Raw genomic sequence first — 26048 nt, forward strand, 5'->3', positions numbered from 1 at the left:
GTCTGAATTATACCGCTAGCTGTGGTTTACTTGGCATGTAAGTTTGATTTTAAATCATTTCCTGTATATTCGCAAACCCAAAAGTAGTTTCCCTTTAAAGTGCACCAGCTGTCACATTCGTTAAGTTCTGTAATTTTAAATGAGGCGCTAAGAGACTACTCCTTTCAACAGCTCTTTTTTTTAATGAGGGTGGGTGCCTGTTGCAATGAATCAATTAAAACTCTTCTGACACACAAGATGCGTGTTGCCAGACCTGTTTCACAGGTTTCTCAGGAGGGAGGATAACATGTGACAACACACAGAAGCCAAGAGTACTGGAGGAGATCAGAAGCCTGCATGAGTGAGCTTGGCTTTCCAAAACATTTTCTTAAAGCACTATTCAAAGGACCACTGACCTCTGCAACAGGCGGCACCATGGTGGAGCAAGAGATGCTGCTGTCGTGTGCTTATCCTCAAGAAAAATGTAAGTGACCCAATATGATATTGTATAAGAAATGAAAACAGGACACTAGTGAAAGGAAATGAAAGAAATGATCTAGCCAGTATAATTGAAAAGACAGAGGGAGTAGAGGGGAAATGCTAAAATAAGGAAATAAGGAAGCTATTAACTTTATATTGTAGGCATGCAATTGAAATGTGATTAGTGTACTTATAAGCAATAGAAAGGATACTTGTATGAAGAACTCTGATATAAAAGCAACTCGAAGAAACTTGCTTTAATCTTTGACTTTCTGCTTGTATTTGCAAAGCGCTGTGGCGTGGGGCTGCTTGTGTGGCAGAGAATGTGAACAATGAGCTTTGATTTAGCAGCTTGAGTGGCAGACTGGAGTGCCATGAAAGCATTTTCTCGAAGGACATAGCATGATTAAAACCAGCGCCTTTTTGGCAATGCAAAGCCTCTTTTTCCTAAGGCATCAGCTAGCTTTCTAATACTTTATGAAAATGTCAGCTGAGAGTTACGGTATAGTGCAAATATTCCCTGATCCATCCCTTCTTCCCCAAACTAAGCTGTCACAGAATGTCTTTGCTAACCAGAAGTTTTAATTTTTATTACTAGAAAATGTAACACAGGTAAGAAATAACAATAACAACAGAAACACAAAAACAACACCACCAACAAAAACATCAAAAGTCTGTATATGTCGTCTTTTAAAATGGTTAGGAATGTTTTAAAAGACTTCTGAAAAACACCAAGTCAGATTTCCAGTGTGCTAAAAACGCATATGACAGAAAGGCAGAAATGTAGCTGACTGCAATTAAGTCAGGTATCTACGTCTGGACTGGACTTGTCTGAACAAAATAGTAAGCAAAGGTAGAAATGGAACTAGTATGTCCTGAAGCCACTTCAATACACTACCAGAACAAAGTTCAGTGCAAAAAAACCTTCTCTCTTTGAACTCAAGAAACTTTGCCTCTTGAATGGCCCAGCTTGTTTTGCCAACTTCACAATGATGTTACTTAAAACTTATTCCAGGTGGAAGGATCACCTTTGTTCTAGATGTAAAAAGGTCACTTTGTACAGTGATTTACGTTGATTATCAACAGCAGAATAGGAAAGGGGTGTCAGTAAAGATGCAGTTTACTCACCAAGAGATGTTTCATATTTTGTCCTTTTTTCTACTACCTACAGAGTCCCATATGCAAAAGGTGAAAGTTAAAAATCTTCCTATGTACAGTGTCCTGCTGAGCTGATATAGGAGCCAGCTCACTCCTAAACAACTGATTTTAACCAAGTTTGAATGAAATCTGGAGTTATCATATATGTGTTTAAAAACAAGCAAACAAACAAATACCCAACCAAACAAAAAAACCACAAACAAACAAAAAGACAGTGATGCTTTCCTGTCTGCTGCCTATTGTCTTATTAAAGATTGTTAGAAAACAGGATGACAATGATTTCTTTTTAGCTTTGCTGTAACCTAAGCAATGTAAGTGACCATTTTTCTCTTTCATGGACTGATTTTTTCTCTTTCTGTTGTTCACTTTAATGTTAAAAAGAAAACAAGAGTCATACTGGGTTGAAGTCATCCAATTGCCTTTTATGGAAGACATAAAAGCTCACTGGAGCTCTGGAATGGCTCAGTTTTGTATATGAAATATAATTTTATACTGCATGTAATTTTTTTTTTTTTTTTTTTTTGCATGTGTGTAAAAGAGAAAGGGAGATTTTTCTATCTCAGTTTGGCCCAAAGGAAATAAATCCATAGGAGGAATGAAGCCATGTAATACCTCAGGATGGATGATCTGGGTACTCTAATTACACCTTCTGGTGACATGAATCAGCAGTGATCCCCCCTGAAGCCAATGGAGTTATCAAATGGGCTGAAGAAAGGACTATGTGGAGGACCAGCCTTGTTGTATTTACAGTACTGAGCACTTGCCAGGAACAGGTAGTGCTCATATCTGACATATTAAACAGACAAACTAAGTATCGAATGGTCCATTCTAGCTGTAAAGGGTCGAATTGTGCCTCAATGGATGACAGATTTCAGCTTAAAACTAGGTGCTTTCTTGGACTGTTCCCAAAGGTCAACCAGCTGCAGATATTAGCTTTTAAATAAAAAAACCTATATCTTTTTAGAAATCCTTTCTGCTAAGCAAAATGGGCATAGCACATCTTTGGGAGTCTGCAGTTACTTGTTGGGAGCCATTGGCTTTGTATCTCTTGCTATGTGAAGTCAACAAGAAACTCGAAACTTTGTATGTGAACCTATGGTCTAGCTGTCCACGATGATGCATTTCCATGTGTCTTCTGCTTAACGTCATTTGTCTCCCTAAATGTCTTTCAAGGATAAACTAAGACACTTATGGGGTATTTTTTGTTCTCCAAGACACACTGGGATGGTTACAAGATTGAAAAATTAGCCTACAGTTAGTCATGGGACATGTTTTTTGTAGATCCACGAAGGTCCAATGCTGTAGTGCCAGGGTATTAACTCCACAGGTGAATACTGTTCCTTTATTGTGAATGTTAGCTGTGACTTCCTCTGGTCTGCCAATCTGTTTCACCAGACAGCTGGGGCAAACTAATGAGTAGTAACGTCTGGTGTCAGGTCTCTCTTCAGGAGGCTTGTCTCATGGCAGATATGACAATAGCAAGAAGACAAAATGTCCAAAACGGCAGCACAGAGATCCCACCATCTCTTGCTACTGTTGTGGGGTATTTTTCCTGTCTCAAAAACTATTAGTTGTCAAACAATGTTGTGGGAGGTGTACATATCACATATAGGCACAGCTACCTAACTAGGCTCAGCACACCACCTTCCTTGTCAGCCTTTCTGAAACCTTTTGAAAAGTCCCTCCTGGCAGAGATGGTTTGCAAATTAAAATATACTGCATTTGCTATAACAATGAATTTAACTCCTCTTAGAAAGCAAAATGTATCTAATAAATGCAGTTCCTTCTGGAACAGCGGTAAACAGACTTCCTAACTATGTGACATAGTCCTAGACATTCCTAAGCAGCTGCTTGCAAATGTAGATTTCAAAGGAAAATAACAGAAGCCATGTTTTTGCACTTCTGTCTCTGTGTTATTGTTTATTTTAATAATGGTTTCATAATTTTTCATGTATTTTGAATATCTTCTCTTAGTCTGCTCCTTTTGGTAATATTTGTGTATTCCCAAAGCCCATATATATATACTTTTTCATAAGTCTAGAAGACCATATCACAAAGCACACAGGTCTAAACCTTTACAAAAAAACTGCCTGAACAACTCTTTAATTATGTGTCACAAAATTAAGAACTACTGAAATTAATTTTTTCAGTCTTTCCAAAAGGCAATCACCTTTAAGCCGAAACCAAGCAAGGAAATTTCAACCCCAAAGGATTTTTGTTTGGGGTAGGGGTGTTGTTTCTTTCTTTGCTTGTTTGCCTTTTTTTAAATTACGATCATGAGGTTTTCCCAGCCACAAAATGCCAAACATACACTTTCAGGGTGGCTTACTTAGAATTAAGATTTGAGAAAGAATTCTAAAAGTGATGTATTTCGTTTTCATTGCTTAAGATCAGCACTGTGGTATTATGTGTCTGGTGATGGAAAAATGTGGGAGGTCTCTGTTCTCTCTGTGTCTTGAGGAGATAAAAATGTGGTGATTGTCTAGGTGGAGTCTTTAAAAAGTCCTTTCCTGGAACAGTTTTCCCAGATATTTGCTCATCCTCAGCCTCATTTCTCTATTTTCAAATCTAAAAATCTTTTGTTTGATCATATCAGAATGCATTTTTTTAGATGTTGACCATTTTAAAAAGTGATCATTCTCAAAGTAGGTGATTTTCCCTATTAATAACCTCACTTTTTTTTTTTTTTTTAAATCACCTACCAAATTTGTTAGTAAAGACTTCAGATTCTTTGGTTGGTTTGTTTGTTTGTACTGTGGATTGCTATAGTAAAGCATGTCAGACTAAGAACTGGTCCCAGGTGGACCACAAGAAAAACAGCCCTAACTATCTCCTCATGGACAACTACCTTTTAAAGATCTACCTTGGAATCAATTCTTAATCCATCTAATGCACATCCTGTAAGTTCCAGTTAACGCACATTTTAAATCAAAATGTCATATGGTGTTGACTTTCTTGGAGAAATCAAAATATACAGTCCCATTACAGTTACTGTTATTGAACAGAGCTGTCATATTATCAAAACAGAAGATTTATTTAAGGAATTTTTTTTCAGGGAATCATGCTGCCTGTCAGATTTTTTGTCCCTGATTTTTTGATAACTTGCCAAGTTAAGATATTAGTTTATGTCAATCCAATCTATAGCTATAGTCAGCTAATAAGAAATGAAGTCTGTACCACTCCTTACTTTTTGAAGATCAGATATGTCCAAAGGGAGAAAAAATAAACTGAAAACAAGCCACAAGTAAAACACATGCTCTTCATATGCTTCTCATCTCAGCCCCACGTTGGAAGTTATTTCCATGTGAATTCCTCTCTGTTGACTTATCTCTGGAAGAAGGGCTTATGCAATGCAAGGGTGGAGCCCAGTTAGAAATATAAGGACAATTGTACCAGTCAAAGGTTACTGAGGGGTATAATTAGGGAAACTAAGCTGTGCTTACTCTGAATAGATGGGACACCAAAATGCTTCTCTGAAAAACACATGAAGTGAGTATAACCAGTGCTGGCTACTCATTTTGCACACAATCTCAGTTGTCCCATAAATGTGCCAGGCTCAGCAGGAAAAGAAGCGGGAGCGAAAGCCGGAGCTCTGCAGGCTGTTTTAGGGCCTGGCAGCTGTACAAAGGCTACTTACGAACCCAGGGGATGCAGGGACTTTGCCCACACGGCATCTTTCTCTTTAATATTTTGCTGTTCCTGCTGCTGTGGTAACATGGATGGGAATGCTACCAAGTAGCTAGTGGCGTTCAGCTCCCCGTGCAGGCATATGGTTTCTGAGGGACAATGAGTGACTGGCCCAGGCTGGCTTTACTAGGAAGGGAAATGACGCTGAAGAAGAAAACAGCAGAAAGAAGTTTAAAATGGACTTGGAATATGTTTGCCATACCGCTTAGCATATACTTTGCATCTCAGAGGCACGTATATGGTCCACTGAGCTCTTAGGTCTGGAAAGGTTTCTGACTCTTTGGAGAGATTGTCTTCATCACATCCGTGAGGTTTCTGCTGCACTGGATTTACAAGGGATGGAGGTTCTACTGGATTGGCTGTTGTTAGCAACAGATCTGCTTACTTGCATTTATCCTCATTATCCTATAGTATGGCCTTGCCTCTAAAAAAAGAACCCAGTTCTACTGTCATATTTTTGGCCCAGTTATGTTGCCAATAGCATCATCACTGAGTCAAAGTTGTAATGGGGTAATTGAGATGAAACCTTTGCATAGTGTTTCCTTCCAGAGGGATGGTGTACCTTGGAGCACTGCAGTCTTCAAGGGGCTCGATCCCTTGCTGCTCATATGAAAAGGAGTTAGGTGTCAAATCCATACAAGATTTTCTGATCTGGAGCTTGACCCAACTAAGACATTTAAGACTAAAATTCCAACAAAGGTGGTGGTGATTAAGTTCAAGGACTTATTTGCTCTTAAGTTTGCCAGGAGCTTGGAGCTGTACTTCCGCACACATCCTGAGTTGTCTTAATCTCGGTGGAGCTGAGTGAGCAACTGAAGTCTTGCTTTGTACACATCCCTAACTAAGCCTGTCATAGGGAAAGTCAGTCCCACAAGTGTCCTCAGAGCACACTGAGCTTTCGGGGACCTGTTTCTCACCACATGCAGTGGCTGTTGCTGTTTGCTGCTGAAATGCAAAATTCCTCTCCTCTGCCCGAGCACTACATAGTGGCTTGATCATTTGCTTATAAGAGCTGGAAATTTTAATTCCCTATTTGAATAGGGAATATTCAAATATATTTGGGTTCAAATCCATTCAGTTTCTTAAGACAAAGCCTGGCCAGCAGGAAAGAGGCTATTCTGGCAACAGGCAGTCCCATTCTAGCTCCATCACCAGCCAGGTGGTGGTTATGGCAACTCACTTCACACAGAGCTGGACAGGCCTGAGTGTTAGTTCCCCTGCTGGGACTCTTTTCTTTTGCAGTTCACATACAACCACCCCTGGTTAAAACACAGAAAATCAAGCATAGACAAGGGCCAGAAACTTGGTTGCCCTCATGCCAGGTGAGTGTCCTGAGCATGAGGAAACATGATTCGGTTGCTTAATATGTTCTTTCCTTCATAGACTAATGAATCTTGTTTTCTGCACAGTTGTAGCTGGAGGATGAAGAGCATATCCCTCCAGCCCACTCACACTGACCTAATTTAGAGCTGCTAACTGCATAATCTCTAGGGAGTGGGGAGGGTTGAAGCCCCCTTCCCACGCACACTGTGCAGCCAAAGCAGGGAACTACACTTAGGACGTCCACTTCCCAGGTTACAGCTTTAGCAGCTGGGTGTTATAGGAATGCGTGGCAACTATGGCACAGGAGGAACATTAAAAAGTGTAAGGCCTGCTCAGTTCTCTGAAAGGAAGGGGGAAAAAAGCAAAAGTGAAAAAAAAAAAAATACGCTCACAAAACTACATTTTGGAAGGGATCTGGTTTGCAGATCCCAACCGAATGCAAGTATCTCCTTGCAGGTCTGTCAGGTGGGATTTAAGGTTCCTCTCCCCACCCAGCCAGGTTTATTGGCTAAGTCTAAGCAGGTGCATGCTAAGCTGCTTGGGGTTGTTATTGCAGGCACCTAACACTCTTTGTGCACTTTATAGATCTATGGCACAGGATTCAGACTGTGCTCAAAGACCTGACATCTTAAACACAGGGTATTACACCAGCTTACGCTGAGTCACCTAAGCCCTTTTATTGAATCTGGCCCCAGTGCATTTTTCAGGCTTATTTGCAGAGCGGTAGGTATTATTACCAGCAGTAACTGGGTTAATAACAGGGCCTCCAAGAGAGAAAGCAATTTGTAACACCTGTGATGCTCTGACTGAAACATGTTCATTATCCCCGTTCCCGGTTATGTAATAAGCAGAACAATAAAAAAAAAATTAAAAAAGACTTCTCTTTGCAGAAATCTGTGTGATACCTGCTGCCTCTATATGGCCACTGTATCCCGTTTGCTCAGTACTTGCACAGTTACAATTGCCTGGAGTGTCCTCAGCAGAATGTCCCTTGAGTTTAAGTAACTAGGCATGGATTGAAAAAATAAATACAGCAAATGCCAGAAAAAAAAAAAAAAAAAGATACATTTATCTTCACTGTGGACAGACAGTTGTTGTTGCACACTTGAAGGCTGACAGATGTAGTTTGCTGGCAAGTGGGTGAGAAACAAGCAATATCCTAATTCATGTTTGGGGGGAGGGGTGAGGCTTTTCTTCTTCAGTTTGAGAGAAAAAGTTTTGAAAACTTTCAAAGTTGTTCTCAGCAGCTCTATACACAACATATGGTCCTTCCTGAGCTTTTGACCATTCCCAATGTGGGACTCTGCCAAACGAAAGCTAAACAAAAGTTACCCTTACAAAAATATTTAGGAAGCCCTGTTTTAGAAGTGAGTGCACATGTTGGCTGTGACTCAGAGCACACCCACACACTGGGTAGACAGATTAGCATCTAAACCACTAGGCAAGTTCCAGTTCTCACTCAGAAGGTCAAAAAAGCCTGGGAAATGGCCATTGCTCCTTTTCTCCTCAACACAATCATTTTTTTCCAGATTACAAAGTCCTTTTCGATGGCACGGCAGCAGTGAAGTCAACTGCTTTATTGTCATAAACAATTGCATTCCAAGTTGGGAACCAGTTTTGTCATTTCTAGACAAGAGAATAAAGAAGGAATAAAATAAGTAAAAAAAAAAAAAAACCCAACACACCAGTTCCAAACCTTTTCCTTTGGATTTGTTTGTTGTAACATTTGTTTCTGCTCCGCAGAATCCACTGGGATTTGTAAAACATTCACTAGGGAGGCACATATTAGATGGAAGAGAGATGAAAGCCAAAAGCCTCCTTGATAATATGTTTGTTTTGTCCAGAACCAGAGAAGGTCAAATCTGATGTTGTTGTTTTGTTTTGTTTTTCATTTGGTGTGATATTATCAGAACACAACAGCTCAAAAGACCAAGACTGCCATATGCATTTCACTTGGCTTCCATATACTGTAGCTGGCCTCTTTCCAAACCACCTGTGAATAATGTCCCTGCAGCTCTTCTAGTGTTGCCAGGAAGGTAACGGGTGCCCATCTCCTCTGCCCTCCTTTCCCCACTGAGAAAGCACAGGAATGGAGTTTGGGGTAGAGCTAATAGCACTAGGAACCTTTATGAGGTCAGAAATTAACTTGTTCTGAAGTCTGAGGTACCTCCTATCCAGGGGAGAAAAGAAAAAAAAAAAAGCGATCAACCAAAACTTTCTGTACTGATGCACATTTAATGAGTTGTTACTGGAAATGGTTTAATATAGCACTGGAGTTGTGTGGGTTGTCCTGAAACCCTAGATTTAGTATTTTCTAGAAACCTCAGACATTCATACAACCTAAAACATTAATATTTGTAAAATAAAAAACAAAGGAAATAAAGCTCAAAGCTTCTGGAGGTGAGAAAAGTACATAAACAAGAGTGAGGCAGAAGTAAGGTCAGAATCAAAACCATTTTCAAGATTCCCAGCCATGATATCAAATCGAAATCTGATTGCAAAAGGAACCTGGCTAGTTAGGCAATATACAACATCCAGTATTCTAAGTTAGCTCCAGAGTTTTTGTCTGTGCTTTTACTGTTCTGGTCCAGATAATGAGGAGGCAGATAACATATAGTGGGCATGGAGAGTGACAGTGGACTCTGAGTAGAAGAAGAAAGAGTTTTTCATTTTTTCTTTTTAATGATAATGCAGGAAAAGGATCAGAAAATCACAATGATGCAAATTTCAGTAACATAAAAACAGCTCAGAGATCTATTCACTGCTTCAGACTTGCTGTGACGGAAATAACAACAGAACTACAAGGTGCATGGCTATTATTAATATTGCAGCTGTACAGGCAAAGCAGAGGTCAGTTAAATTTTTATTTGCAAAACCATGGGTGGAAATACTAAACTTGCTGGCTTGCGATTTGGATTTCTCTTCCCCCAGCATGGCTTTTCTCTGAGTTGCCTGTTGATCTCTGCACTTCAGAGGCAAATGGCCTTACCATCACCCTAGGGAATCCTCTGCCAATGTTAAAACCAGCAGGAACAGAGAAAAAAATAAATGGCAAGGATGAGATATTTTTCTACCTTCATTCCTCCCACTGGTGCTGTGTTCGAGGTAGTCCAAGAAGTTGGACTGCAGCTCCCACTTAATTTGCGTCTGTAAGACAAACATCTACAGAAGTGTTTAGAACTGATCCTCAGTAGAGCCTGCTTTTCTTCTGCATTTGCAGTGTCATTTCAACAAGCTAGCTCTTGTTCCCTCTTCCAGAGTAACCATCGTGTATTCAACAGTGAGGGTTCTCTTGCCAAAAAGTTTTCCTTATCAGGATGATGCTTTTGCAAGGAGAAATATCAAAGAATCTATATGATTAATCTTCTGAACTTTTCCTGTTAATAAATACAGAATTCTCTGTGCTTCAGAAATGTTTTCCATTAACGCTTTTCCTTCAACATTGAGTGAAACTTTTAAAGTTTATCTGAATTATTTGGGAGACTATTCCTATTTGGATTTGGGGTTTATTTTGTTTTGTTTCTTTTTTATTTTAATTAAAAAAAAATCTCCTTTCATTAAGAATATTTTTTATTTTCATTCAGGTTTACTTTATTAAATACATGAGGGCAGATCCTTTCCTCTCATCATAGTTCTGCAGGAAGCAGCTACCCAGTCTTCCTATGAGCAGTAGTTCACACTCAGAGAAAGCAACACTAGGCAATTTCGTTATGCATCATTAAAGAGAAATTACCCAGCGTGGGGGGGGAGAAAAAGGCACATTTCTATAGGACGTGCTGTGCATGAGGATCATCCTCGGAAGCAGTGAGGGACCATTACTGTAGGGTGACATCTGCCATGGTCATGACACAGGATGGGCTAGCAGCACCTGCCTCCCTGTTGTTTTGTAACCACCTGAGAGGACAGGAAGCTATTGGCCATTAAGTCTGTTTTAATAGCTAGTAGTCATGGCTTCTATGACTGAAAAGCCTATGGAAACTGTGGTTCTGCTCTGCCATTTCAGATTTTGCCTGTAGCATTTGTTTATACGTTGTGGGAGGGCTCAGGCAACTTGGCTTCCTTCCTTCCACACCTCAGTATCATAATTCATTTGTTGTTTTTTCCCCGCCTCCTTGTCAGCTTTTTCTTCCTTTGCAATATCAGCTTCACTGCTGATCACTGAGGGCCCCACTCTTGGCCGTGGGAGAAGACCTGGGATGAGGGCTGGTGGCCAGCTGTCTCGGCATCTCCCCTTCCCCCAGGCAGGCCAGAAGGATGAGATGCCGCATTGGGTTTGCATGGTGAGGTTTTGGTAGTGGGATGGCTAGAGGGGTGGCTGCTGTGAGAAGCTGCCAGAAGCTTCCCCCATGTCTGACTGAGCCAATGCCAGCTGGCTCCAAGACAGACCCACCACTGCGCAAGGCTGAGCCCAGCAGCAATAGTGGTAGCACCTCTGGGATAACGTATTTAGGAAAGTAAAAAAATGCACAACTGCAGTCAGAAAGGAGGAGAGAGAATATGTGAGAGAAACAGCTCCACTGACACCAAGCTCAGTGCATGAGGGCAGGAAGTGCTCCAGGCACTGGAGCAGAGATTCCCCTGCAGCCTGTTGTGCAGATTGTATAAGACTGGCTGTCCCTCTGCAGCCCATGAAGGTCCACAGTGGAGCAGAGATCCACCTGCAGCCCATGGAGGACCTCGCACCAGAGCAGGGGGATGTGCTCAAAGGAGGCTGTGACCCTGTGGGAAGCCCACACTGGAGCAGGCTCCTGGCAGGACCTGTGACCCTATGGAGAAAGGAGCCCATGCTGGAGCAGGTTATCTGGCAGGACTTGTGACCCAGTGGGTGACCCATGCTGGAGCAATCTGTTCCTGAAGGACTGCACCCCATGGAAGGGACCCACGCTGGAGCAGTTCATGAAGGACTGCAGTCCGTGGGAAGGACTCACGTTGGAGCAGGAAAATAATGTGAGGAGGAAGTAGCATCAGAGACGTGCAATGAACTGACCACAACCCCCATTCCCTGTCCCCCTGTGCTGCCAGGCGTGAGGAGGAAGAGAATTTGGGAGTAAAGTTAAGCCCAGAAAGAAGGGAGGGCTGGAGGGAAGGTTTCAGGATTTGTTTTTATTTTCTCATTGCCTGATTCTGGTTTGATTGGTAATAAATTAAACTGATTTCCCCAAGTCCACTCTGTTTTTCCTATGACAGTAACAGGTGAGCAATCTCCCTGTCCTTATCTTAACCCATGAGACTTTCGTTATATTTTCTCTCCCTGTCCAGCTGAGGAGGGTGAGTGATAGAGTGACTTTGGTGACCACCTGGCATCCAGCCAGAGTCAACCCACCACAGATGTTTCTTTACCCCCAAAGGGCTCCCAGTGGGGAAGTGTGCCTGGCCTTCTCACTGCCTGCAGGTTCAGCTGGAGGCATCCAGCCCCGATGTAAGCGTTCAGTCCAAAGCTGTGCAACAAACTTGGTCTTTATTACCTGTTGAACATTTTCCATCATTTTGGAAGAAATGGGCCAGGCTGGAGTCCCACAGCTTTACCTGGACCGCCTCGCTGGTGCAATTCACTCTGATTCTTCATTAGAAATGACACTGTTACTTATCAGTCAGCTTTTGGTATTTGTAGCTAAAGTGCCCACGTCAATGAAGGAGAAAGATGAGCAGGATTCTCCCTAAGCATCTTCTTGAAAGACCTTTTGCAGCTTGAGCTCTCCTGCCATACAGGTCAACCCACAGAAAACTGTTCCTCAGGAGCAAAGTGAGGCCACCAAATTTGTTCCCTTGGCCAGCCCTGACCTGAGTCAAAATTTGTGGGGAGCTGTTAAGTTGCTAAGCCACAGGCATGTCAGCAAAAGGAGTGGGAGAAAGTACAGGCTCCTGGTGGCAAAGTAGACTGGACAACTGCTTCCAGGTTCCAGAGGGACTATTAATTGAATATCACTGTTGTTTGATTTGCTGTCATTTGTTTTTCTCTGCTGTGTAAAGGATTAGCAGCAGCAGCAACTACCAGACAGAAATTCTGTCTCGCAGCTATCGCTGAAAATATATAATATTCATGTATAAAGTGAAATTTCTTCAGCTTTACAAAAAGTAAGACATATGTGTAGTAGCCAGCATTTTTAAAACAAACAAGCAAACAAAAAAAAAAGAACCACAATCATTTTAGCAACATGAAGTGTCCTCTCCTTAACACCGGAGCATGCCATTTTCTTCGGTGTATTAGATTCTGTTTGGCTGGAACAGACAACATATTTAATGACCCAGGACTGCAGTGATATTTTGAACAATAACTTTTACTGCTATTCTGGTATTATTGCTTGAATTTTTAATGAGGCCAATGAAACTGTATTCATCAGATTAATTTCTCTGAAGTATTTTGTCTATTCTAGGAAATTAACAAGTTACTATATAAAAGAAAAACACTGTGTATATGAGACTTGAAGCAGAGCATATTAGCAGTAATCAAGTTCATGCTGATTATCTTTGCAGACCCATAGGTATGTGCTTTGTAAGCAAATATTATGACAAGCCTGTGCTTTTTTTTCAGCAGGCAATAATCTATCAGATGACTCATTCCATCATCTTGATTTTATATGCTCAGAAAATCTAATATTGAAAACCTGGAAAGATGCACCAGACTAGTTACTGTGATGAGTAAGCATACTGAATGCACCACATGTTGTCAGTGAAAAGGCAGGGCTGCATTTCCATCTCAGATACACAATTCGGTATTTTCATACCATATATGTTTTGAAGGTGGTCACCATGCATTTTACTAGATTAAATCTTGTTTAACCAAGGGAGGAAAACAGATCTGCAAGGCATTATTTGAATCAAGTAGATTGCTATATCCGCTGAGACCATGTCAACACTGCAACAAAACTTGCAAATTCTTCCTCCTGCGCCCATAGCCACAGTCCTTTCCTAAACTGGGGTGCAGATGTTTACAAAACGTGAGTGTTGATTCCTAACAGAGTGTTAAGAAAGAGAAAGAAAGCTAAAAACTAACAGCAGAGTGCAGCTACTTGGCAAGTTCTGTGAGCTTGAAGGAAAGACAACTATCAAACAGAGTGGATATACTAGCTTCTTCCCTCCAGAAAGATGCTTGCATCATTTCCCACGGTTACTTCTCTGCACAGAACGTATCTGTTGTGTCTTCTGTCAGATAAAATGAGTTAAATGGAAAGCTGATTCATGAAACTGGAATCTTGAGAGGATAAGCTTCCTGGCAAAAAGGACTTCTCTCTGGTCTGATTAACACTGATGATCCTGCTGGGAAGGAATACTTAATAAATAACATACTACAAGTTATAGATATATATGGGTGTAGTGGATGTTGCCACAGCCCCCTGGGCACAGTGGCAGCACAGCCTGCATGTGTTAAATGAAACAGGGCAGTTCCCAGCCTGGCAGATTGTGTAGCTGTGTGTATATGGAAAATTTGACTTTATAAGGATATGGCAAATTCCTTCCTCACTTTCTGTGCCACTGGAAGATGTGTCCAAGATGGGTGTAGTGATTTTCCTGAGTCTGAGCCACAGGACATCTGCTGGAGAACTAAAGGGAGGAGAATTTCTGCAAGTAATTGGTGGTGACGGATGATAACAACTTCTCCAGGGCTGTGGCCTCTCCACCGTGGGAGGGGACCAGACTCAGCGGGCAGCTGGGTCCCAGCCCAGCTCAGCAATACCACCTTCAAATCAGGCTGTGCTGGCTTCTTTTCTCGCATCTCCAGGGTATCACCCCCATACCACTGCAGACCTCTTGCCAGCTGTGTGCTCTACCCATCCCACAGTGAAGGAGCTTATGGCTGGAGACCCCTCAGATAGTGCTCCATATGCAGGTTGGCCAGCTCGGGGATTCATCTAATCCACTGTCAGCCAGTGAGTGTAAAATGTACAGAGTTGAGTAAGCTTTTTCAAGTTATAAGCTTAGCAAAAGTATCTAATTTTTAAAAACAAAGGACAGGGAGCTAGCTCTACAGTGGTTACAAAATGGAAATGGGTAGCAGCTTCTAAAAGAAAAATCCACTGTGTCTGCAAAAATACACAGAAAAAAATAGGAAAGAACAGGTAAAGCAAACGGAAAGGAGAGGTGAAAGACACTACTTCCATTTACTGGTAGGATGCCAATTTGCAATTGCTAGATATTAAGAAGGTGAAAGGTGTGAATTATAATGACAAAAGAGTCATTAAGCCAAATTTCAAAAAATATCTTCAAACTTCGCCTCGTTTCTGATGTAACATAATCTCATTTTAGATCTATGTTTATGTTTAAAGGAGTGAATTAACCTGCTTGGTAATTGAAGACCAGTTTATCGTGCTTTTGCTCACGATGGGGCAATAGTGTCACAGGGCAGTTGCTACAGAGCACTCAGTACACCCAAGTGGTTTATGTTGCCTTGCACCATCACACTGTCACTTGGCTCTTTTTTGCCTCTAAAACTTGCAGCCACTCCTAATGGGATCCCAGTATTGTCATATCCTCTCTGTCCAGTTCCCAGAAAAGCCCAGCTGCATTTGGAGGTTTAAGGCTGCTTCTATGGAAGACAATATTAGTGTTTTACTAATAACCTATGAACAGTTTTTTTTTCAAAATATTACTGATTCTTCTACTCACATGCACAATACATTATAGCAAAGGCTAAAACAGGTCCATTTCCCTAGTTCTGAATGTTTCCTTGAAAACACACATACGTTCCTTTCAATCTAAATCTCCATCACTGGCTAGGAACAACGCGCTCTGTGATGAGGAGGTTTTTTCTTCTCTTCCAGGGCCTGCCTCACCGTGATTGAAACTCTTCCATAATACTTGCAGATGATTTGGTGTACCTAGATTTCTAGATGCAAGATACAGCAACATTTTGGGATCATCCTCTTGTTTGGTTGGTTGGGTTTTTTTGGGATATTGTTTGCTTGGCTGTTGCTTTTTGGTTTTTTTTCCTTTTTTTTCCTTTTTCTTTTTTTTTCTTTCACTGTCATGCATTGTGAGAAGACACCCTTTTAGATCATTCCCAGCTGAGGGCAATTTCTCAATATTTGGCTTCCCGGCTGTTTCTTCAGAACCTTATCTTTCTTCCTATTTTGCTGTTTCTTGTTTTTACTTTAGAACTTTTCGTTTAACACTATGTATTCAGCCAGGAGACCATCATGCAGACAGCCTGACCTCCCCAACACTGGTAACAAGTGGTGGGACCATAATGAGAAACTCTGGTGCAGATTCTTCCACATTTAATAGAGTGTATATTTTTTTTTCTACCCTTAATGTTTTATTAATAGTGTTTCTTTTCTGCCTTTACTCACCACCCTGTTTTCCTGAGATTGTAAGAACTGCAGAACTTTCTGGCAGATGTGAATAAAACAAGGTTCAAAACCCTTCGGGGGTGTGGGAAGAGAGGAGGAGGACAGGCAAGCAGAGAAGCACACTGAGAGCATCATAATGTATTCCTTATTTCCTTAGGATGCGAGACGGAAGTGTATCACGGATAACTTTCTCCTCCTCCACAATATTCCAAAATAAATTTTTGTAAATCCGAATAAAATGTCAAAATTTGAGTTTGTTGAAGGGAAACATTTCAATGAATCCAAAACAAAAGTTATTTCAAACTGACTTTTTTTTTGAGAACTCGAGAACATTGCAGCTCTCTGTTCTTAAGTAAAATAACAATTAAAAAAAATAACCCTCTCCAAAACCCTGCAGCCCTTCATGGGAAAAACAAAAAACACCTTACTATTTTTTTTCTTTTTTTTCCACTTCTAGTCCCTACTAAGTACATAAAGGGATCTAATTCATGTATCAAGTCAGTTCAGAAGATAAGCATATTCAGTTGTTGTAACAAAGCACTAATTGCTCCTACAAGTTCCAAATATCTGAACAAAGGCAGGTCTAGCAGATGTTGGGGTTTTTTTTCACATCATCTCAAACCTCTTGACTAATTCTTCATCCACTGGCAAAGACTCAAGGAAAGCACTTAGATGAAAAGCAGGAAAATACTAAATCTTTAGCTTATGTAAGTAAAGGGATCAAGACTTTTTTCTTCTCATTATAATGACAAAGACCATTGCCATTCCTGTTCATCTATGTTTCCTATGCAAAACTCTTCTGGGTGTTGCTTTTTCTAACCCACGATTCAATTCTGCTGTCAGGAACAAGAAGTTCCACAGCTTTCCCACGTAGGGGATGTTACTGGGTCTTGGGGTTTTTTGTCCTACTTTCCTACTTTCTTTCCACTTTTGGACTTTGGTTGAAGCTGTTTAGAATGAGAATCTCCATGTTTATTGGGAATCCAAAGATTCTGAAAAAGGGCAAATGTTTCACTGTAGAGGGAAAAAAAAATTCACAGTGTCAGAAAAAAAATGTTTTGGAAACAATCAAAATGTTTTGTTTATGAATGAAATTGAGCTTGAAAGCCCACTTTCCACTGCTTCCATGTGGCTTTTAAGATCCAGTGAGAGGAGGGATCAATAATGAGATAGAAGTCTGGAAACCAGTGCTTGAGTCAACTGGGATTTAAGGTTTTCAAGCTCTGTATTACAGAGTCTAAAGCTAAGTATCAGTGAAGAGAAAACCCCAGGGTTACCAGACCTTTGCTTCGTGGGCAGGAACATGATGGGGTTTTTATTCCATGTGGAAAGGCTGTGCAAGGATCCAGCTGAAAAGCCCACAAGTATTACAAGCATTACAAGCTGTGGGAGCACCATAGTCCATCAGGTGTCTTCTCAAGATATCTTGTTTCATTGGTATCTTTGGGTAATTTATTTTTTAACAGTTACACTTTGGAGAAACATTTTAGTTCTCATAAGTGGAAATTTCCAGTATAAACATTTTGTTGGAAAATCCCCACTCACACTGACTTTTGGTACCTTTGCCAGACATATTCATTCTTTTAAGTTTGAGACAGGATTTTTAGGAATGAATGGAGTGTGAATGTGGTGGACTTGGGGAGAGATAGAGGGTTTATTAAACATCTGGAGGTTGCTTTATATGGGTGCTGTCCTACAGGGTGCTATGACTACATCTTGTGTATTACACAGGTTTAGCCACATTTTTGTGAGCTATTATTAATGCTGACTTGCAGCATACGCCTTTGGAAGCAGTACAGTCAATGCATACCTGCTTACAGTGGGAAACTAAAAAGCCTCAAATTTCCTCTTGGCTGGCTCCTTCCTCCTACGCCCAACTTGGTCCATGCCATTTGAAAATAGAAGTTGACATCAAGTCATTTTCTATTGTTGGAAAAACACTCATAAGAAAACCCACATCCCCTGTTTTAAAGACATTGGAAGGTTGTAGAACAGGTAAATTTGGAGACTTCTGCTTTTTAGATTGTTTGGACATGTGTCATCTCCATGTTTTGCCTTCATCTAGTACTGTTTTAGCAGTCGTAGCAGGAATGGGCACCTTAGCCACTTTGTAATAAAATTAACCAGACCTCGTCCTACTCAGGTGGAAGTCTGGTTGGATTTTCCAGCTTGGATTTATACCCTATGGACATGAGTTTACAGGCACTTTATCTGCTCTCATGGCTTTAGTTGCCTCGTTGCTGAAGTATAAGTACTGCCGTGGTTATCAGTGTTACATTTGCATGGCTGCACAAGGATGGATGAGCTACTGTACAAAAAATTCGAGCTATTCAACTCAGCTGAGATGATACAACTTGTTATTAAATGCAAAAATTGGACTTAAAATCAGAAACAGAAAACAGAATAGTGAAGACTGGCAGGTCAACAAGGAAAATGCCTGATAGATTTGGACTGGGCTCATTTTTCTATCAGGAGGAGTCACGTGGAGTTTGAAATTATCCATAGAACAGGCAGGTATCAAATTGCAGTTTTGTTCCACACAGAAACCCTGATGGCTCAGGTGCTCTGCTGGGACTTATCAGTACTGCTCCAGTTGTTTCAGTGATACTTTGATACTTCACAACAATTAAGGTATTTTTGGCTAAGGTATGTTTCATCGCACAGTCTTAATTTTGCAGATAGGAAAGATTATTTTTAAGGAAGTGCTTACAGTGCAAAGTCTAATTTCTGCTTTGCTGGTATAACCAAGAAGAAAAAATGAGACTTTCTATTTTCGATTCCAACAGCTACTTTATATCTAATTTTGTACTAAAGTTATGCTAATTTCAAGCTTCATTAATTAATAGGTGCCATTAATGTTGCATTTGTAAAAGATGAATTTTCTAATGTTCCCTTTGGAAATGGTCCTTCTTAAACCACCAAGTATTTTAAGCCACCTCCCTGTCCGAGATCAATTACCTTTTGGAACTATCTGTGCGTAATTAAAAATTATTTTTGGCTTTCTTATTTATTCATCATATTCCAATGTGTCTGAAACTCATTAGGATGCAAGACTTCATTTCTTAGCATATCCTTGAGCAGGAGCAATAGCAGCATGATTTGCTTCATTGAAGACAAATGTAATCCTTACAGCAATTGACCTACTGTTCACAGCAAAGAACTTCATTAGCCAATGTTAATTTGAGGCAGAAACCTGCAAAAATAAAATAAAGATAATATTAAAAAAAAAAAAAAACAAAAAAAAAAAAAAAAAACAACCCCTTAAAGTGAAGGTTATTAACTTTCCTTTGTCCATCTTTCCATAGTGGCTTTGCCATTCTGATGTTGTCTTTCCACATATCACACAAGATGAAGCCATGCAAATTAGCATGGGCTTCAATAAAGCTTTCATGGATTATGTTAGTTGTACATCTAATTACAGCTGTGGTTTTACCTTTGAGAAGATTGGTGATATTGTGGTGATCACTGAACCAATGTTAGAGGCATTGTGTGAATAAATACATCTTTTTTAAAAGAAAAAGTAGCTGTTGTCTTAAAGCTACTTATGGCTTACTACAATATTTCACAACAGTTCATCCTGAGGATCAAGTCAGATGGGCAAGGTAAAAGGTGAGGTGTGCTTTGCACCTTCCCTTCCCTGCTTTGCTTCAGAAATGCTGGAAGCTCCAGCGCTGTAGTCCCCTGGGCTGCACTTCACACATCCTGTCCATCCTGCTCACTCCCTCCAGCACTGGGGCTGAGCTGGTGCAGGGCAGGAGGAGGAAGCTACAGGCTTCCTTGCAACCCAGCCCTGACAGGTTCATACCTTGAAGAATGTCCTTTCATTTCTAGAAGGACAGGATCTGGTACAGGGCTAAGTCCCAGTTTGCTGCTGCTTGCACCACCACTTTGCATCTTCCAGTTGTTTTAGGGATGAAGCCACAGGGCTACACTATGTCTGTGCAGCACCTAGATCATCATTGCTCTCCAAACCCACTCCTCAAAATCACATATTGCTTACTGATTAGCACTGATGGTAAATCTTAAGGAGATCCACCCAAGCCTGAAGAGAACAAGTCCCTAATAGACAGGGTTGGGCAAGTCCATGCCAAGCCACAGGTTCCATCAACAGAAGTTTACACACACCTGCATGTGATGTAACAGCCCAGCATTCAGCAATGCTTTACCATACTCAGTTGAGTATTTCTAGTGGACAAGCTACAGATTAGCCAGACAGCTAAACATTTCTTCGGTGACCATCCTTTCCCAGGACAGTATTTCATAGAATCATAGATACTAATAGTCTCCAGCAAGTTATTTTTCTTCATTTTTTTTAACATGATGTAGAAATCCAGCTGAGTGACTGCACACTGTGAATATTTCTTTACCGATGTTTTCATACTGCTATAAATATCAGCAGATTACTAAAAGTTCAGTGTGGAAAATAAAATTATAAGAGAAATCCTGTTCTGATTAATTTTAGAGCTCCAGCTTCAACAGCAGCAGGTTTGAGATTTGTTATCACAAGGTGTGTTGCTATGATTGAAAGCTGAAGACATTTAGCACCATAAAGAACTGGAAAAAGGTAAAGGCCCTGAAACAAAGTTGTGCCTTACTCTTATCAGGCCATGTATTGTGATGAGGAGATACCAGATCCTGTCCTTTCATTCCTAAAACAAAAGCAGAGAGCATTAGAGCCTTATGAGTTTTGAGAACCAAGGTGCAAGATGCTCTTATGGATTTCCCTTTCAGCTGAACACAAAACCACTGAGGTTCAGAAAAAATATAAAGAAAAAGAAGAAATAAAGGACAGCATGTTTCAGTGGCATCTTCCTTCAAGCACACAGTCCCTAAAAGGAGATGACATTTACATCTCTGTTGCTTTCTGAACTTCAACAGCCTCCGCTATTGCAGCTCCCTGTGACTCATGCAATTTATTTATCTCAGGAGACGTTATATATTTGATACTTAGTTCACTTCTATTTTGGATGGAGTTACTATTAGCCTTTCAGTTTTATAAACAGCTGTATGCAGATGATGAGCTATCCAGGCTCATTGTTCTACATGTGTGTAGGGCAGCTCAATGCTCAATCACAAGCCCAGTGGGGAGGCAGGGCTCATCATGGAGGGACAGCCAACACAGCGGTGCTTAACATGGGATTTCAGCACAGCTGTTGCCAACAAGGCTCCCGGTTGGTTACTAGTTGATAGGGATGACTGGGAGCAAAGACAGGTTGCTTGTTTTTTTCTTCGGCGACCATTGCTGCTTAGATGCTGACAGCTGATTGCAGCTCTTGGTTATCTGTAGCACATTCTAGACGCTGTTGTGCATAAAAGCATCACAGCTCTGGGAAGCCACAGGTGGCCACGTCCACACAGGTCACCCAGAGCTCAGCAGGAGCAGCAGCTGCAGTGACAACAGTGCAGCCAGGGTGACCAGCACCTTTCCAGCACGTTGTCCGCATCTGCAAGCAGAGTGCGAGCAGGCAGAGCTCAAATCACTGCTACCACAGGCAGTGGCAGTGCATCCCGGGAAAATAAGGGTAAATCCAGACCCAGAATTCATTTCTCTGGAAACAACCACATTTCAAATACTACTGTAAAAAACACTGGGAATGGCATGAGCTGACTGAAACGGAAGTTACAGTTTGCTTTCCTTCTCCTTCTCCAGCATCAGAACTGGAATAATACGCTTTCTGCCTGTGATAATGTTTCCTATGTTATTTTTTCCACGCTGTAACGCACTTTAATACATTAATTTTCTTGAAGAATGTAATGTTTACTTCCTTCCTGCATTTGGCATTAGCGAATGAAGTGCAAGCAAATGCTAACTGAATTCTCAAAGATGAGTATCTGTTCTTTCCTTTTTCTAATTAAGGTTCAACACAGCCAAATGCATGTGTGGAAAATCTTATTCTGATGCTGGAAACAAATGCAACATTCATCACCAAATAAATGTTAATTTCAAAGATATTAATGGCTAAAAGTAAGAGGAATAACTGTTATCTCAGAATCAGCAACTGGAAGAGCTTAAAATTGAACTTTGGTCTAAAATCCAGAAGTCAGCAGGGTAGCAACCTTCAAACTGCTCATGTGTTTGCCATTTATCTCAACCCACATAAACAGACTTTGTATGCCTTGATATTTGGGCATGGACGAAAACAAGTGCGTAGGAGAAGGATTAAGAAGAAATGGGAGGGAACTTTCGGGCTCAGAGGATCTTGAATGACTTACGTTGAAAGAAAACAGAAGTATCTTTGGTATGGGGATACATAAAGCACCCATGCACTATCCCAGTTACTAATGTTTCTTTATTTCAGTGCTTAAGTAAGAATCAAAATTACAGCTTTATTGAAGTAACAGGCAAAATTCAACAAGAATGTTTGAAGTTGACTGTGTGAGACTTATGACTGAAAGATCACTTCATCAAAGAAGATAGTCATAAATTAACATCTAAAACCCATACTAAATTAGTGGAATACACCTTGTTTTGAACAAATAGGATGTTGAAAGTTTGTGCTTGTTCCAATCCACTTAAACTATCTCAGGGAAAAGTGAAAATATAACTAGAAAATTACAGTGAGTGTCATAAATACTTGGTCAAGCCTGTTGTTGATACCTTTTACTGATCCATTTGTGCTTCCTTAAGCGTCATGAAAGAATATTATTTTTTTCTAGCTGTGATTATTTCAATGCTCAATGGTGAAGAGCAACTGCTTAATCCAGTTTTGGGGAGGGAAAATGCTGTGAAAGAACATTTGGGGTGTATTTTCCCTCATTTTGCCTTAGCTAGATATATGTAGCCCCTTTGCACTTCTAGTGCTGTCAGGAAGAAGCTCTTTCTTGCCTTCAGAGGAGAGGTGAATCCAACCACAAGCCCTCAGTCCAGCAAGCCCTTATGCATATTGAATGCTGTGTTTCTGATCAAGGAGCCAAATGGTTATCACAGTAGGAAATGCCAAGGAGAGGCTCAAGGACTCAGTCAGCAGTTGGGAGAAAGCTAAGAAGCTATTATATCTTTTGGCTGGAAGAATTACAGCCATGGACACTTTCTTGGATATGGGCATGTAAGTCAGGTCAAGTCTTCACTAACACAGGCAGTTACAGCTTGCAGGTCTTAGAGTTTCTGCTCTCAGCTTATAGAGGAGACTGATGTTTGGTGGTGTTTCTTTGTTGTTGTTGTTGTTTGTTTTTTCCAATATGCCTTATTTGGAGCTAGGATTTGAATCTCCTCAGAGCTACAGAGGACGTGAATCCTTGGTCCTACCAACAAGGTGGATGGAGCAATAGCCAGCCTTGCAATCTCAGTGTGTGTGGCAGAAGCTGAACTGTGTGGCATTGCCCAAACTCAGGTGATTTACATGTGACTCATAAGTTGCTTTTTTTCCTCAGGCTCTGCACGTGTATAAACAGTAAGGAGACAGAGACAGGGCTATCATGCATATAACCTTCAATTATGTCCGTATGTGTCCAAATATACTGCTGGATTTCTGAGAGTAGAGAGGATCACCTCATGTGATGGTGTCTGGGTATGATGGTATTTGGGCTGCAGCACTGAATAATTTAGACCAGCTTAACACAGGGGCTTGAAAACTAAAATTAAGACTTTACTGCTTTCCAGAGAATTCCACTGAACTGCACCTGCACAAAGGTACTGCCTGTAACAGAAGCTATAGTAGCATTGCTCATGTCCAAAGGGAGGTGAAATCCTCTGTGATAAGATTGTGTGTGCACCTATGGGTGTATCTGTAATTATAGGCAATGAGAAAAACTATGGCTTGCTCAGTAACATTCCTCCTCCCATCATGCGAGACACAGACAGGAACATGCCACATGATGGAGTGGTCACACTCTGATTCCTCCTCTTTCTCTCTGTGCTCCAAGCTCCCCTGTCTGCTATCAACTCCTCTCCTCTGTTCAGTCTCGGTTTTGAGCTCTGCTTGCTGCTGAGCAGCCAACTACCTCCAGCAGCTCAGTACACAACACGTATCGCATGCTTGTTCTTCCGTTTGCCCTCATCTTAATTTACATTACTTCCTCTCTGCAGGGAATCTAATTTGATCTACATTGTAATGCTCAAACGCTTATAAGAGTGCATCATCATAACAAAGATAAGCAGTGAAAGCGATCCGGAGTGTTTGGGAGCATCCTTGGGAAACCATAAGCTGCTTTCTGTGAAAAAAGGCAAAACTCTTGAAGATAACCTCGAAAGAAAGAACCGTGCAGTGGGAAGGTTGCAATGGACAGTAGAAAGGGATTTGAGGAGAGATGAAAAACAGAGCTACGGAATGAGATCCTTAGTGATGGGATTCGTATTTTGTGTTTAAGTATTTTGGTTATTACTGCACATGATTTCAGTGTCAACACACCAGAAACCATAGGAGCACAAGCAACAACAAACTCTTAGGTCAGTTTACCAGGGCTGTTGCAGCTGGGAGTTCCATTGTTTTCTTTACAGCTAATGTCACATAGGTTAAAAACAAAAAAAAAAACTCAACAAAAACAAAAAGCCACCCAAATCAAAACCCCTTCATTTCCAGAAGTTGTAAATGATTATTACTGTGCTGTAACCTAGTGTAAACAGGTTCCTGGCCCGTGACTAAGGCTGGTAGGCTGTCCTGCAATGCAAACAGCAGCGTGGATGTCTTCCAAAGGCGTTGGACGCAAGTAGGGCTGTGCTGGGCTTGGAGTCCCAGGCATCCAGTTTCCAGCTTCTTGTTTGACTGAGAGCTTCAAGACCGGGGCATTTCTACAGGAAATGGAAAGCCCAAGGGCTGCAAATTTGCAGCTTTATGAAAGCTCCTTTGTTCCAAGAGGAACCGGGGACACCCTGGTCCATTTCCACCTAAAGGGCACATCTACAGCAAACGAAGGGATGCGTTTCTCAGGAGGTGCAAGTCTCTGTAAGTACCACCCACTGTGAACCGAGAAGAACGGGTAGGATCAGCACTTTTGTGTAGCAATGGTCGGGTTTTGGTCCTTTTCCCTTCGCCCCCCCGGCACCGCTGCCCCGCGGAGGGCGCAGCTGCGGGAGCCGGACCGGGCTGCGGCCGCCAGAGGGAGCGCAGGGCCTGCGGAAGAGCAGGGGAGCACGGTTCCCTCCGGCAGAACGGGGGCAAAAACAGCCTTAAAACATTGATAATCGTCAAACAGGAAATAAGTGTCCAATTCTATCAAAGCCAAGCTACAAATGAATCGATTTTTTTCGGGTTAAAAGCTAATTTTATTTTTATTTTATGATCTCAAGCCTTTTCAACATAAAAGAAAAAAAAACAAACTAACTAACTAAACAAACAGCAAACAACAAACAAAATGCAGCAGCGTTTCCATAACCTTATGGACTCTCAGAAGTGCTAGAGCTTTGAAAGATTTTTGTTGTTTTTTGTTTTCTTTTTTATCCCTCCAGGTCTTTTTGAGAATGATCATTTTGTTTGTGACTTTCTTATGTGCTTTTGGTAACTTCAGGCCGTTTTTACGGGCTTGGCTCTTGTGGTCTGACTGATCTCAGATCTCTGACTTGTGAAGATTTTCTTTGCTGTGGATATGCAGAGTATTTGGTGTCACAGACATACATCCCTTTCCTGACGGTTTGTCACAAGAGTTGCTCCTGACTCATCCATGCGTTGCTCACCTGCAACAAAGCACTCCGCTCTCCCAGCCAGCACATTCACACACCAAGTTACTCAGAAATACCTACCTACTGTTGTTCACACCCTCTCTTCAGTTCAAGTGTTGACTTTACTCAACAGGTATTTCTTTTTGCATCCAAAATGAGATTGTACTGTTCTTTATTTCTGCTAGGGCAAGAAAGTGAGCAGGGCTGAGCAGGAGCCTTATCCTGATCTTGTTAATCATCAAGCACTGTAAATTACTTGTAAATACGGGGTTAAACGCCATGTAATGCAGGTAGAAAGGGAAGCAACATCTTTTAGGTTTAGAAAGACACTACACACCTTGCTGGTATAAGCTATAGCCATGAGATTCGATGACCAAGCATAGCGCACTTTGACCTAATTTATCAGTTTATCTAATAAAATCTTACTTCTCTCTTCAAATTATGCCTTCTTGAACTTTACCCTTCAGAATCCAATAGAAACCTATAATCTTTGCAGCTGCCTTGTACAGGCATTTGACTGGATGTCCCTGGTAAGTAAT

The 26048-nt window shown here is 41.1% G+C and overlaps 1 protein-coding gene across 2 annotated transcripts in view; it reads left to right on the forward strand.

Moving 5' to 3' along the window:
• Positions 1–336: 336 nt before the first annotated feature.
• Positions 337–26048, forward strand: part of PTPN3 (protein tyrosine phosphatase non-receptor type 3) — a gene marked incomplete at both ends in the record, with an annotated part of 168030 nt that continues 142318 nt past the window's right edge. For both annotated transcript variants that reach the window (XM_080339540.1, XM_080339541.1), the window contains one exon: positions 337–463. In XM_080339540.1, the coding sequence (XP_080195666.1) occupies positions 337–463 (127 nt within the window). The remainder of the gene's footprint in view (positions 464–26048) is intronic.

This window comes from Nesoenas mayeri (genome assembly GCF_963082525.1).
Source record: "Nesoenas mayeri genome assembly, chromosome: 2".
NCBI lineage: Eukaryota > Metazoa > Chordata > Aves > Columbiformes > Columbidae > Nesoenas > Nesoenas mayeri.